The 15685-nt window shown below is 36.0% G+C and overlaps 1 protein-coding gene across 1 annotated transcript in view; it reads right to left on the bottom strand.

The window, feature by feature from the left end:
* Nucleotides 1–1975: 1975 nt before the first annotated feature.
* The window catches only part of ERO1B (endoplasmic reticulum oxidoreductase 1 beta), a 28952-nt gene continuing 15242 nt past the window's right edge, over nt 1976–15685 (bottom strand). The window contains exons 7-16 of the mRNA XM_058020054.1: nt 13950–14070; nt 13811–13857; nt 12748–12759; nt 11896–11922; nt 10373–10465; nt 9972–10218; nt 9107–9176; nt 7875–7961; nt 6330–6463; nt 1976–5683 (exon numbers count right to left, since the gene is read on the bottom strand). Coding sequence (XP_057876037.1) covers nt 5623–5683; nt 6330–6463; nt 7875–7961; nt 9107–9176; nt 9972–10218; nt 10373–10465; nt 11896–11922; nt 12748–12759; nt 13811–13857; nt 13950–14070 — 899 coding nt within the window. The 3' untranslated portion in view covers nt 1976–5622. The remainder of the gene's footprint in view (nt 5684–6329; nt 6464–7874; nt 7962–9106; nt 9177–9971; nt 10219–10372; nt 10466–11895; nt 11923–12747; nt 12760–13810; nt 13858–13949; nt 14071–15685) is intronic.

The following is a 15685-nucleotide window of genomic DNA, read 5'->3' on the forward strand; positions in this document are numbered from 1 at the left end:
GAGCACAATTTACTCTTAGGATGTCACTGCTTACTCAGTGTGGTGTGATAGTTGGAGGCTAAAAGTTATCTGTACCCTATATTCTTCTAAGAAAGTAAGAAAATTTTATCTTCTCAGCAGCTTTAGGGGCAGTCTCATAAGAGTGGAGGTGAGCATCTGCTCCAGCTGGAGCACTGTGAACTGCAAAACAAGCTGAAAATTTGTATGCTTGAAAAAGTAAAGCTATGCAATCATGTCAATCAATCAGATCTACATATATTACACGGAAGAGTCAGTCAAATACCCCACCAGGGAGGGATACATAGAACATGTTTATTTATTAAGAACCTGGGAATTGCAGTGTGGGAATAGAGCAAGAGCCAGGAGTACATAAAGCAGTAGAACCTCAAAAGTGCCTTTCTGCATAACAAGCAAGCAGAAAAGTTGTGCTTCAGCCTTTCATCTTCAGGGATAAATGTAGTGAGCTCTGGGGGGGGTAATGGTGGATAAATAAAGTTCCAGGATGTGACATTGCAGACAGTAAGCCCAAAAGTAATTATTACTAATCTAAGGCAAACAGGAACCCTGACTCTACTTCAGGTCTTCGTATTATGCCCAGTTCTCAGCAGTGAAGAACTCTGCATCCCCAGCATCTTTTTCTCCTTATCTATGTGGAACAAATACTGTAACTCAATCCACATTTTCCCACGAGAAAAATACACTACTTCCAGTAATCTTTACTTCTATGAAAGTATTCAATTTTGAGGTGTACTAAAGCATGCCCAAATGGTGGACAGGGCTCATATTTTCCTCATGCTTGATTTGAAGAAGTACAATAGTTGAGAATTCTTGTACACATTTCACAGAGAATACACAGGGTAAAAAAAGAAGGGATGGGGAGTAGATCTGATCAGATCTGCTTGAATGCCAAAGACAGCAGTGCCATACTCCCACATCATGACTTCCACAGCGTCTTTGGGTTTTGGGGTCTTTGTAGGAAAGCCAAAGCATGAGCCTTGCCTCCAGCAGAAGTAAAGTATTTGCCCTCCAAAACTTACATTGCATTCTTCACGTATATTCATGGAAGAAAAAAGCCTATTAAAGTATCGGTCAGATTAAAAGAAGTAACCCAGGGTTGGGAGAAGAACTGAAATTTTATTAAACCCTTTGGAGTTCTACAATCATGTTTGTACAAAACTGCCTGAATACCCAGTGCAAGACAAGCCTGCAGGAATTTCATTTTGTTCACAGCAGTAACAGCTGCACAGTAAAAATGTAAGAGAATTCTGCACTTAGAACAAACTTCAGCCCTATGTCCAGTATGCACACAAAAAAAGTGGAATGGCAAGTGACTGTAACCAACCATAGTAATGAACTAAATATTCTAAAACACAGGAGATTTGAACAACAATGTGAGAGGTAAAATCTTTAATTTATCATCACCCTTGTAACAGGCACTTACCTAAGCTGGGGATGAAATACCTCTACCAAATTTTTCAGTAAGATAATTTGTTAAAAATGCATACATGGAAGGAAAAAAGACACTTATTTTCCTTTTAGGGAAATAATTTCAACATGAAGACCCCCATTGGATGAACAAACCAAAAATAATTCACAAAATTGATTTTATAAGATATTCTGAGAAAGGGACAAAACAGACTTAATTTCTAAATAAGCCTTTTTGTATCTTAAAACAATCGGACTTAAGCATGGGCTACATTTGGCACTATCCGTACAGAAACATATTGTAATTCTACAATGGATTCCTGATGTGTACACACACCACAGTGCAATGTCAACAGCAAGAAATACACAGGTTACCTTCATCTTTTGAATGAAATTTAAGTGAGAGTGAAAATCTGCTCATAATTTTATTCTTACACGACTATTACAAAAAATTTAGGTAATAGCTACCAAGTGTCATTGCAAGGTAAATGAAAAGCAAAAAACATATTTTCAAATGAAACACCAAAAAATTACATCCACAAAAAGAAGGTATAGCAGAAAATACTTTAATTTGCATTTTGTAGATTCAAACATAGCAAAGATTCAGAAGTGTTTAGATCTCAATAAGCAGTTCCAACATTGATTCTGATTTTAATAAATATTACATTTTAATAGGATAGCTATATGGAGAAATTGTAAAGTGATGAATTGCTGATTGCTACTTTATAAACATGAGCATCAAGATTATTTACAACATATTACAGGTCATTTCCCAGAAAAGCACAAAGCAAGGTCAGATAAAGGCAACCCAACCATCAAACACAACTCAAGAAAATGTGGCACAGTGTATTTCATGCACATACAATGACAGCACAGATCATCAGCTGAAAACTAGGAAAACACTTATTATTCCAGCTTACACAAGTCTCTATATTTCATTGTTTAAAATTTATATTCTGATCTATCTTCTCAGGCACTGTAGAACAAGTTATTCAGCAACAGTGCCATACTTTTTACCTATGTAGTTTGCACCAAGTCTTTTTTCACCATTTCACACAAGTCTCCATGACTTGGGAACAACTAAACATTTTTGTCTTTGTCTTCTCACTACCTCTGGGATTACAATCATTGTGTCATTTGTACAAGAAAATGTACTGCTACTCTGAAATGAATGGTAGACTGTTGACAAGCTGATCTCCAACAGGGAGCTGGAATTTAAAATAGTTTACAGATCATGGACGGTGTAACTAACCTTATTCTTTAGTATAAAAAAAGAGCTGTAAATTTTTAAAATTTAATTTAACATATAAAGAACTAAGTCATCCAACTCACACAGCAAAACTTCATAGGCAGCATAGTCACAGAATGTACATCAAATACAGTAAAAAAGATGGTGACAGGAAAATTGTTTCAACTAGATTTGTTACAGGAAAAATCTTATGTCCTATCTCTACAATGACAGTGAAGTAAAATGCCTTCCATATTTGATCATCAAGAAATATGTACCTTCAGGTGCAACAGAACTTACACTTAGACCACAATTTGCTGTTCAGTTGCATTCGTGTGTTCCCATGACACAAAGGAAAAGAAGAAAATCTTCACATTTCTTTATGTCCTTACCCTACAGTATTTGCCTTGTGCCAACGAGGGCTGCAAGGACCAGGTGTCCAGGATCTGCATGCCTGAATCTCTCACCTGTCCCATGAGCAAGTGCATGATTCTGCTTCAGTGTCTGTTGACCTGTTTTAGCCAGGCACAGGTGGAAAAAGAAAAAAATAGCAAGTTGCATCCCCAGGAGGAGACTGGAAGCAATTCACTTTCCCCACACAGGAAGGGGAAAAAAGGAAGAAATGTTTCTGAGACTTAAGTCCTTCCTGGGGCAATGCAGTCATACAGTTTTGTTTTTTATTTTAACTAGAAAATCCTGCCTAAAGCTTTAGGCACTATAATATATAACAATACAGATAAATCCCAGTTATAGGGCACTCCTCACACAAGTGAGCCTACAGTTCTAGCCCTTGCAGGTCTATCCAAAAGGCAAAGAATTAACAGCCAATTAAAAATTACACTCTTTCAATATATACAATTACTCAGAAGATTTGGATATTCTGTGTAACTCATCTACCAAACACAGCTGTTCACATCTGAGCTACTTACCTAGATTCCCACTTCAATTTAATAGAGACCAACAAACTCTGAGGGTGCAAATACAGAGGTTGGAGGAGGCCAGATGAATCCACCGAGAAACCTCCTGCTCCTCTACCTAACTAGAAAACAAAAGCCTGTGATGACTTGCTCAGACACAGGTGCCCACAGGCCAGAGAGGCTACTAGGAAAAAACATAACATCCCCAAATTGGCATCAGTTTCTCCTATCACCATGTCAAACTACCTATAGAATTAAACAAACTTCCACTGGGATACCAATTCACTGCCAATTTGTGCAACTCTCACCAAAACTTCGTAAGGGTGGTTTGGATTTTTTTTTTTTTGGTTTTTTTTTTTTTTATTTCCCTTTCTATTCCTTTAAATTTCATTTAGCATATCCTAGTTTGACACAAAGGGGTTAACTTTCTTAAGCAACAGCATTTTTTATAAAAGCCAAGTGTCAGCAGAATAGTCTATTCCATTTCCAGTCAGGTAGAAATTTGAGGCTAGTCTGGAAACAAAGGACAGAGTGTATTCCAGCCTTCAGAAAATTTCACCTGTAAAGGAACACAGTATAGAAGCCAATACAATTACAATCAATTATATAAGTAGGTCACTCAGTATCTAATAGGGTGAAAAATGTTTAAGAGCACTTAATTTTGTGAAGACTCGTTTTTAAAAACAAGAGATGTATCTACACTGCACCAGCACTTCCTACATTCATAACACCTAACTTCATGTTTAAACATGCTGGTTTAAAAGAAATTATTACTTCATTTAAAATTTAAACCAATATTTGGTTGCTACTAATGGTAATGCTGTTTCTGAATTCTGGTTTGACACTGGTAAGTTATCACTGACATTTGTGGACAATGATACATGAGTAATTTCTTATTTTATGAAAGTAATGTTATTAACATACCCGTTTTTTTATGGTGAATATCCTTTTAAAGAAGATACAGTATGGGTTTGCATAGATAGAGTATGTGGCATTAAATGTCAGTATGATTATGAATTTTAAAAAGCATCTTTTTTAAAAGTGACTACAAAAGCAAGTTATTTTTACACTGACCTTTTAACATAGCACTCAAACATAACTCATAAAGAGCAAATTTATTTCCATGGCTCAAAGACCAAGTGTGCTATTTCAACATTTAAGACACTAAAAAGACAATTTTTGGAAACTGAACTTGTGATTACAATTTAGAAAAATAATATGGAGTAAACAGAAATTTGATTGACTGAGGTTTTTCAGCTAGCAGCACTCCACTAACCATTTCCCCTGTCCTGACCTCTACCTCCAAGTAAATGCAGGTAAAAAGGCTGCAGCAAGGGGCTACAGAAAAGTCACTTTCAACTCTGCTGCATCAGAGACAAAGTAATAATTTAAAAAAAAAAGGGTGCTGAAAAGCACAAGACAAAGGTAAAAAAATTGGTGTCATCATGATGCAAAGAAGCCCAGCATGAAAAAATTTCTGCTCAGTAAATTTGCTATTTTTAAGTAAGTTTCATTATTACAGTAAGAAGCTAAAACTCAGCAAGAGCCTTATTTCCTTTTTGTGGTTAGTTTTTTTGTTGTTATTTTTTTCTTTGTTTGTTTGGAGGTTCCCCCTCCTTACTTTTGACAGTCAGAACTAACATACCAAATCCTCAGAATACACTGAAGTTCAGTACATGGGGAGACACAGAAGTGATTTCCCCCCTTTCCAGACAGGCCAAGTCAGGGTGGAGGTACATATGTTTCCATATAAAACAGCTGTCTCAGAAAGACAAGGAAATAAGAAAATTTATGAAGTTTCAGTACAACAGAACTGTGAGCAGAAAACTTACAAAATAAACAGATCAGCATAATTTACACATTTAAAAACTATATATTCCATTCATAAATATATTTTCTAATTAATAACCATTCCTAGTTTAAACATAAATATTCAAGTTGGGATTTGATTTTACTTTTCATCAGTTCATGTGAGTCCTGTAAGGATCAGTTCCTTCTGCTCAATGCAGTAATGTAAATGATCTTCACTATTGGGCTGTGCAAAGACCTTCATTACCTAGTTTGTTGTAATAAAACTTTAAAATTCTGCAACTCTTTTATACTTGTGGAAAGCCTGTAAAATAAAAACCATCAAAGTGTTACCAATTCAGCAAAAGAGAAGTACAAATTATCACATTCATTTTCCTTTAGATTTTTCCTCAGACACAATTCTGTTCTCAAAAGGTCTATTGACTCTCCATTTTACATTAACATAATATATGACAGGGATTAAAGTTTATATATATGTTTAATCATCCCAGCTTCATTAAACTTCTAAAAATCCCTAACCACAGGTAATAAATTTTATTACATCTTTTATCAGATTGTTTAAATAGATTGTTTAAACAGGAACAGATTGCTGTATTCAAGATCTGAAGAACTAACATAATGAGCAAACTATGCTCTATGTAAACTTCTTTTAAAGCTGTTAAAATGTTTCATCATTTGAAGGAGATAAATTTGATCAATTTTTTTAAAATGTAAGAGACTTAGGTTTCATCTTGCAGAAGGTAGATTTGAGACAGGATGAATTAGATCCAAACATAGAATGAAGACTAAGGCTAACACTCAGTTTGAAGGCATTAAGTTTATCACTGTTACTGGTAGTAATTCAGCCTTTCAAAACCTACAGCTATGTGTACAATACTTTCTTTCCACAGAAACTGAGTATTGGGACTGAAGTTTTATATTTTTCTACTATTAAAATTATAATATTTTACCTTCCAAAGGCATTTACAAGAGCAACTATTTCTTGTCGTGTGAGCTGAAAACCTTTTGATGGACTGTTCTCAGGAAGGCTCTGTATTTCTTTCTCAGAAAACAAGATCTTCAGAGCAGTTCCTAAGCCTTGAGTCTACAAGAAAAGTCCAATGTTTTAACATCAGTAAAATCATTCCTTCAATTACTCATAAAACCATAAAAAAAAAAAAAAACACAGTAACCTAGGTAAATTTTAGTACGAATTCTTATATACTGACCCTCAAGCCAAATAACTGTACAAAAACCAGGGCACTAATACAATTGCATGACAGCAATTGTGTACCAGGTTTGCATTTGTTTCCTCAAGTATACTTGCTCTTCATCCTTGTCATCTTCATCTCTTCTTTTCTCATCTCTTTTCTTCTTGGTTATGCATATGAAAATATATCCATTACACAACCTCCAGTTCCTTCCTGTCCCTCACTTATAGATGCCTCAGCTCCTGCAGGAGCACATTTCCCCTTCCCCTTTGAAGTCAAACTAAGTTTTTTTATGGGGTATCACAACACATGCACTTTTCCCACCTTCAATTCTAGTGGCAAACAATGCAGCTTCAATTTCAACCTCTCTTTTCTATGCAGGAATAGAACAGAAGTAGCTTTTCTGATTTTCACTTTTAGTTGGGCTACATAAGCAACCACTGGCTTTGACAAGAAGTGGTTGAAGCTGGCTGCAAGAGAATTTTATGGGTCAGGAAATTTGGCCTTCTTTAGTTCTTAGTGAGGAGGAACAACAACAGTAGATCAGAAGTATTAACTAGGACAGGATAAGCAGAACTCCAGAAATTCAGCAGAGACCAACAAATTTTTGATGCTGCAAACTCTTTGAAAATTGCACTCTGATAAGTTTAATGTAATACAGTGGTACAGTACAACAGGCACTTCAAAATAACTTTTCTCGGTCCAGACTTAGAATTAGTCTTGAGGTTTAAAATACTGTTGTCAGTAAAATAAAAACAGTAGGAGCCAAGAAAATGAAACTGGCTTTCAACTTTCAGCTTTACTGGGCAACTTTGCATTAATTTGCTGCCCCCTGCATAAACTGTGAAAATCAGAATTATTTCTTTTTCTTACATCTCAGTTTGTGGAGTTAAATATCACACTGGATTCCCTAATAACTAAGTGCTGTGTTTAAACGAAGGTTTCCCATAAGTGATTCTACAAGGCTCCTCTGATCACTGAATACAGGTAAGATATTGACTGTTAGTAATATCTCACCATGAAGCATCTGCTTTAAAAGTAACTCTTTCAGAACACAAACTCTACCTTTTAGTAAACTACACAGCTGTTGACTAAACAAAATAAACAATTTGAAAAACAATTAAAATGCTTAATTATAAATTATACATATATCAATTTTTAATATATAGGTAAGGATACCAAGGACTGGCCACGTGCAGCAAGCCTGTATGCTAAGGTAAGAGCTGTCCTGCCAGAATGAAATAGATGCTTATCTTGAGACCTGCCCCTGCCAGAACACACAGACCTACACAAAATAAACTGTACCTGCAGCTTGCCCCACAGCCTGCATTTGTCACATCCAACACAGTCCATTATGCGGGAGATGTTCTTGAAATGTAACCTGAATTCTTCCTATCGGTTAAAAACAAAATAAAAAAGCTTAAGCTAATGTACATGTTAGCTTTGCAAAAACAGAACCTTAATGAATATAGTACCATTAGAAATCTAGTACCATTAGAATATCAATTCTCTACCCAAAACTGACCAAACCATTGTTTTATGTAGTCAGGCCATAACAAAGATCCATGACAATCCAGAATCTGGTTACCAAGCCACTTCTAACAGTTAATTCTTAAAAAAATCCCCCAAAAATACAGAATATGCAGGGTAATGCCTGGATTCTACACACTGATTTCCTACCAACTTCCTCCAAATTTTCTGAGGTATAAGTACTGTATCCGTGTCCCATTTTTTTTTCCATTATTCAAATCCCTTTTGAACAAACCATCTTTTTGACCAACAAGTTACAATTCACAAAAGATATTTTCAAAACTATGGGTAGATTGTTGCTGTGCAACTTCAGACAGAGCAGGAGCAAGCACAGTGCAGAACTAACCAAGCTGATCTCATTTTTTTAAGGTCCAAAAAACACTAGCTGGGCTGATAAAACACTGCCACTTTTCTAATAGCATTTTTTGTAATGCTGATGACATTCCAAACCACTACTGAAATAAGTAAGTGTTAATAAATATTAAAACAGAACTTCATTACCAACTATGGAATTGCAATTTACACCAGTGGCATGTTAACACCAGAAGCCGATGGGTAGGTACAGCATTCCCATTAGGTTCCCATGTCTAGGAACTATGTTTTCTAATGTTAAACATCATATTTATGAGACTATACTGTATATTGTGTTCTATTATATAAGTCATCATTTTGTAAAGCAAACATGACTGGGTGGTTCTTTTTATCCAGATAATTATGAAACAGTTACTTTACTTGAAAATAAGCACCACTGCATTTACTGGTAATACTCATGTGCCCCACCACAGTCCAGATGGCACAGACAAGGCACAAAGCCAGACATTTCAGTCTTCTTGGATCAGGACAGCACCTTTAAGTTGATTAAAAGGCCTCATATACAGCTCTAGAAAAGGCAGGGATAAAATCTCACTGTTAGCAGTGTGTTTGTGGTAGGCAGAAGGGCTTTCCAAAGTAACACAGCCTAACTCCAAAATAGGTATTTTGGATGTCATTCAGAAAACTAGCTTTACCTTTAGTGATTTGGCTCCTTTTTTATCTCCAGCAAACATGGACTTTTCATCAAAGTGCATATGGAAGGACCTAATAAAGACAAAATGCAATCAAAACAAATGCTAGCATAAACTACAGTGCTCAATTAAGCTTAGTAAGCAGCTGATGCCATCAGTGTAAGATATTTTTCAGAGTTCCTAGTCCTTGCAGATAAGGCCTTAAAAATACTCAGTGGTATTGGTTTTACTGTGCAATCAGTGCAACTTGAAATCTGTTATTCAGAGTTTGTTCAAATTAATACTGAAACTGGCCTAATGTTTGCCTTTCAGCTGATCATTGCCTGGCTACATCTCAATTACCGAGCAAGACCACGATAAGGGACAGCAATGAAACCACACAGCATGTTACCAATCACAAAAAGTAGCAAAAAGGAGAGCAAAGAAACTGAACTTAAGAATATTATGGAATAAATAGAAGGAAGAGGGGATGGCCAAACTACCAGAGGTTAAGTCTGTGATAAAAGCTGAATTACTCAGTGGACCATTAAAAGACTGTATGTACTTCTTTTCTTTTCAAAATAAATCATGTGCATCTTATACTGAAGAATCAGAAAAAGCAACATACAGGAAGTAGCTTAGGGTGTTGAGTTGTTTGGGGTTTTTTGAGTGCTTTTTGTTTGTTTTTAAAGATTGGTATATTCAAACCTCAAAACTATTAATCTGTCCTATCAAATGTACAAATTCCCCTTTAATCCCTCCCATTACTTAAATTTTATTTCTTCATTCTACTCTCCTTCCTGTCCTATCCTACGTAGGAGTCACCTAGTCTCACTTCCAAATAGAACTAAAAATTTCAAACCGCTGCTAAAACCCCCTCATGCCTTACTTGGTGTCCCTGAAGATATCTAGCAGGAGAGCTTTAGACTCAGCATCCTCGTGGCCGTTGCCGGTGTAAAGGTCGACAACGGCACGCTCAAAGTACGGGGCGACCTTGGACAGGGCGCGCAGCTCTATCAGGTACAGGAAATACAAGTTCTTCAGCCTCCTTGGTCCTTCTCCCTTCGTTTCAGCAGGGTCAAAGCGGCGAGTGAACTCTTTCACATTTGGTCCCCAGCGGGGCTTCCCCCACGTTTCTACACAGAGGAAGAAAAAGGGGGGGGCAGGGGTAGTAAAAGAGACACATTTAGAACATAAAATAACTAAGCGTACCCCAACAATTTTTGGAAAAAACAAAATGCATATTACAGATATTGTAGAATTCCATTCAGCAATTTCACCTAGACGTACCTTCAAGAAGATAATTTGCACACAGATGCAAGTTGATGCTAGCATGGAGTCCAGAAATGAGTTTATAAAACACTCTTTTCTCAAGGCACAGACCTGTCCAGGAAAAATGACAAACAGATACCAGACTAAATACTGGAAAAAATTCATTACAATTAATATATCCTGACATTTTAATGATGCAAGTCTGCATTGTTGGCTTTCAAGAATTACAATTACAGCATTTGAGTATTGTTAATAAGCCCTTATAGCCATCATAGGAAAAGCTTACCTTCTATTTTTTATATAAGTAATACTAGTAATGACATTTGACATTTTTGCTTGCTATTTTTGTGTTCTAGTAAACACAGTCAAATAAGGATCTGTTCTACTGGCACAGAAATATAATCTGTTCAATTACACAAAAATAAGATGCCTCCACTGTTTGAGCAATAAATTTGAATTGATGTTGAATTTTTACAGTCTGGAAATCAGAAATATATTGTGACCCATCTTAATTACAATTAGTGCTACCACTGAATTAGAGGAGTGGCCCTAAAGAAAAACACCAAAAGGCCCAGAAAATCTTACAGCACTGGAAAACAGCAAAAATATCTCTTTATAGCTGTACTGCAAAGTCACTGAAGAGTTTAATGCACAGGACAAAACCTTGGAAAATATGACTTGATGAACACAGACTTCCATAGCATAAATGGAAATACAGTGGCATTGAGATGTCAGAATATAATTTATATGCAGAAATTACTTATAATTCCAATTAGAACCAAAGTTAGAGATTACACTTGAAATTTAAGAGTTTGTTCCTCTCAAAGACATGTTTGGGCAACTTTCCTGCCACTCCAGTCTCCACAAATGGAAGCAGGAAGAGCTGATGGTGAAGCCTACCTGGGAGGCTGACATGTGTCCTCACTTAGACATTATATTTTAAAGGCATGTAAATTTATATGCTTTCCTACCATACCACCAGACAAGTAAAGGCTTAGGAAAGGCAGAATGAACTAATTTTAAAAGTAAGTACATTTGACTTACTTAATTTTCTGCACACCTCCAAAATGGGATTTTGATTGCTACTACTGCAATAATAATTTCCATTTCAACGTGAATAAAAAGAAAACTGCTTTGCCTTCTAAACACACAGACTTGGATTATAAACTGGGAACAGAGCCACCAAAATCTTTAATGTTCTTTAAAGCTGTTTCCAAATAATGATGCTTACCAATATTACTACTAATAATGCCTCTGCTTAAATGCCTAAAATAGCCAGAAAATTCAAAGTAACTGACAATGAAGTGAATTCTCCCTTTATGAAAAATAAAACACTTAAACGTTTAAGGAATATGCTGTCTAAGTAAATGAGAAGATTTTTAAAGACCCTCAAGGTAGGAGGTATTTGAACAACACTTGAAAGCTCTGTACAATTTACAAAAAAGCCTACACTATGAAAAATATTTGAGGAGATTAAAAAAGGGCTACAGTGTTCCTTCTCATGAATATAACACTACATTAACTCATCCAAGAGCCTTTACCTTCTAGCCATGTGTAGAAAGATTCTCCTGTAAATACAAAGTACATGGTTAAATGAAGAATATTCATTTTCAACATTACAACATCTTTATATTACTATGCATACAACATCATCTAATTTACCATGAAGTTAAATAATTTAGCTATCAAAATGAGAATAGGCACTGAAGCAGCTAACTTGGAGGTTGGTTTAAATCTGTTGGGGACAGAATAGGAGAAATACATGAACAAGCATGCTTAAGCTACTGGTCAGGGCGTTCAGCAGTGTATGGAAGCACAAGTTTGATAATTTGCACTTCTGGTGAAAGGCATGATGGCAGAGTGCAATTCTAACAGCCTTCACATTAATCTGCCTGAAGGCTTCCTTTAGACTTAGATCTTTTGCCCAATAGCTTTCAGTCGGCTGAAAAATCTTAAAGTCTGCCTCACTGTAGGCAGATCAAATACTTTCTCCTCACTCTCTCTCAGTATTCCCAAAGTCAAGGGCATTCAAGAAAACACACAAGAAATTGTCCCTCTTCTTTTAAGGGATCTGACATCAGTATCAATGGGCTTCTGGAAGAACTAATAACATTATTACAACACATATTCTGTTACAAGAATGAGAACCAAGAAGAGAATTGTGTTTTGCTCTTCTCCACTCCTTCCCTTATCCAAAAGAAAGTATGAGTCCATTAAAAACATTTTCTGATCAATAATCTGCATTAAAAAATAACCTTCCTGCTCTCTTATTCAATAACAGAAGCATAACATTCCTGCTCTAATTTGATAACTGTAAAGCGAATAAATCCAAAATCCAAAACTCTCTAGATCTTACTTCATTTCTGCAGGTCAAGGAAAATAAGATGACTTACCATCATCTCCTCCTTAGAGGGGAAAAAAAAAAAAGCATAAGCATTAAAAAGATAATTTCCACAGCAAGGCAGTAATGAAACACAGACTTTAATACAAACACCCAAGAAGTGCAAGAAATGTTATTTAATTTATAAAAAATAGGCTATTTCCTTCACTCCATTCTTACTCCTCAAGACCACACAAGACTTGACACATTATAATAATGAAAGTCACTAAGAAATTCAAATCTTAGCAGCAGCTGATTCACATATTCTTAAAAGCTGTACTTTAGCTTCAGAAAAATGGTTAAGAAGCCATAGTCTTTAGATTGCATTGGTCAACAATCAGTCCAGTGTTCCTTCCTGAAATTCTGATCTCTGCATTAAATAATTCTCACAATGCTTTTTATTTGTGTGTATCAGCTTTTAGCAATTATAAATATTGAGGTATCTTGATTTTCTAGTGGATGGTGATCTTTTAACTCCATCTATTGTCTCATAGTTAATTTTTAAGGGAAATATTACACACTGACAGAGGAAAGCTGGTTCATTTGAAAGATCCTGTTATAGCTTTCAACTTAAATTTGAAAACAAATTCCAAGTTACTAGAATACTTTTTTTAAACAATTTTGCACATAACTGATTCTTTGTAAGTGTCCAGTCCTTCAAATAATGGAATTGTTTGTACACTTGCAATACATTGCACACCATGGATGAGAAATGTACAACCATATTACACCAGAGTAAGCATGAACTGAAGTGACTAAACTAAATGCTTTTTGAAAAAAGAAACAAGAATACAAAAGTCCATTTTGAATGGAAAAGTAGTGTGACACTCTGCAAACAGTTTGAAACTTACAATTTAGTTTTCATATCAGCTCACCTGACATTAATGAGGATAAGTATGTAATAAAGTATCACACGCTTTAGTCTAAATATTAAAAATGGACAGCTATCTCTACAGAAGAAATTTAAAAAGCAGAAAGCACACCTACAGACTGAAGATTGTTATCTGTATTCCTTGTACTGCAACAGTCACTATGTTAAAAGAAGTGCATTGGAAAATAAAACAGGCAGGACCCACCCCTACTAGGCGCCAGTGGATTTAAAGGACGATAGACAGATCGAGGCCTAAAAAATAAGTTAAAAAACACAAAGATCAGTTTTTAGCTAAACTGAGGTACAAGTATAAAAAATAAAGGCTTCCTCTCCCTCCCAATTACTTGAAGCAGTTTTCTTCATAAATGCTGTTCCATACTCTCCAAGCAGAAGGCCCCTTGTATCCAGTGTAACGTTCTGGATTGAGCAGCAAATCCACATACTGTGCATCTGGAGATCTCTCATCTAAATGGGAAACATTTTGTTACATATGCTAAGTGATCAATTGAAAAAGATTTAAAAAGTCTCACAGAACTAAATATAAACAAGAGGTCTCATAATACTATTCTGTCTTGCAGTTGGATTTTAAATGTCATGTATGTAAAAATGCAGCAATATACACACTGAATACAAAGCTCAAAAGCACATAGTATATTCCAAAGTCTCCTGTGTGTCTCTAATTTCTAAAACGTCTGATGATCATCTATGTTGCTTCTTTAAATCTACCATAAACACTTGACATGTACTATATTCCCCTACCCTAGGCTAAAGACATAAACAGTGTTTTGTTTTAAATGGCCTCCAAATTTAGAGTTTGTCTGGCAATATTTGCTTGGGGGTGTTGTTTTTTATGAAATGGATATAACTGCATACAGTAGGTTCTTAATAGAGACAAGCTCAAAGTAGTACATCTTGAAGCTGCTACATACTGTAAATTTATTAGCTAAATCCATTTTTCCTCCAAACACCCTCGTATACTGGCAGAAAAGTCTGAATCACATTGCTTAACTGTACAAAACTTTCAGCATATTGCAGAACATATCTCTTAGTTACAACAGGAAGCATGTTACTTAAGCAGCCTTTCAACAAGCTATACCCTCATCTCAGAAGTTCACCACAAACTTCAGGTAATTTATCCACAGAAAATTGCGAAACAAGGCTCCCTCTGCTTAAAAACATTGTAGAAACAGAAATTGCTTCAAGCTACAATAATTTCTTGCAAGTAAAAAGCAGGAGGAATTCATCACTCTTTGAAATTCTAGGTCAGGATCAACTCATGCTTAAACAAACCCCACATACAATACAAGCTGAAAGTCCAGAGACTTATTCATAGGAATAGGCCAAGAAGTGCCACGTAGTACTTCCTCAGATACCAAAAAACCCCACAGAAACAGAGTGAAACTGCTCTAAAAAAAGAGATGATTCTGCATGAGCAGTTAAGCATTGCTTCAGCAGCAAAAACAAAGAAAGGACACTGATACAAGACAGACAACAACGAGTGCCAAATGAGAGAAAGTCAAATTACAATTTTACTTATTTATTTGACAGTGTGGCTAACCTAAGCAGTTCCTACACTCCCAGCGTCCATTTTTCTTCTTGTTATCCACATACTGAGTTTATGTTCTCTGCTGAGCCATGCAACAGAAAGATGGAAAGGTGACCCAGGTTGGTAAGTTTTTTCAGCTAGATCAATTCTCTTATCTAGTTTATGATTAAGCCCAACAGGAAGAGAGGAGAAGAGAGCAAGGGTTTCTGCTTCCTCCCCATGACTCCCAGTAGTTATTCTCTCTCACTCTCCCTGCCCCAGATGACAAACTCACCCGACATGCCAGATCATCACAACAGCGTGGGAGGTGGCAGGGAGATGGCAACTTACTTTCCCGCTATTTAGGTAAGCCTAATCAGCTTACCATGCAGAAAGATGCACACCAGAGCCAGTGCAAAAAAAAAAACCACACAGGAAGAACACAGCTGGGGACAGCCTCCTCCAGCAGGGCATGATATAAGGAGAGATGGAGGTAGAATCAGGAACTACTTAAGTTACTATTATTTCTAAAAGAAATGTTCCTCAACTATACCT

Source organism: Melospiza georgiana, chromosome 3, assembly GCF_028018845.1.
Source record: "Melospiza georgiana isolate bMelGeo1 chromosome 3, bMelGeo1.pri, whole genome shotgun sequence".
Taxonomy (NCBI): Eukaryota; Metazoa; Chordata; class Aves; order Passeriformes; family Passerellidae; genus Melospiza; species Melospiza georgiana.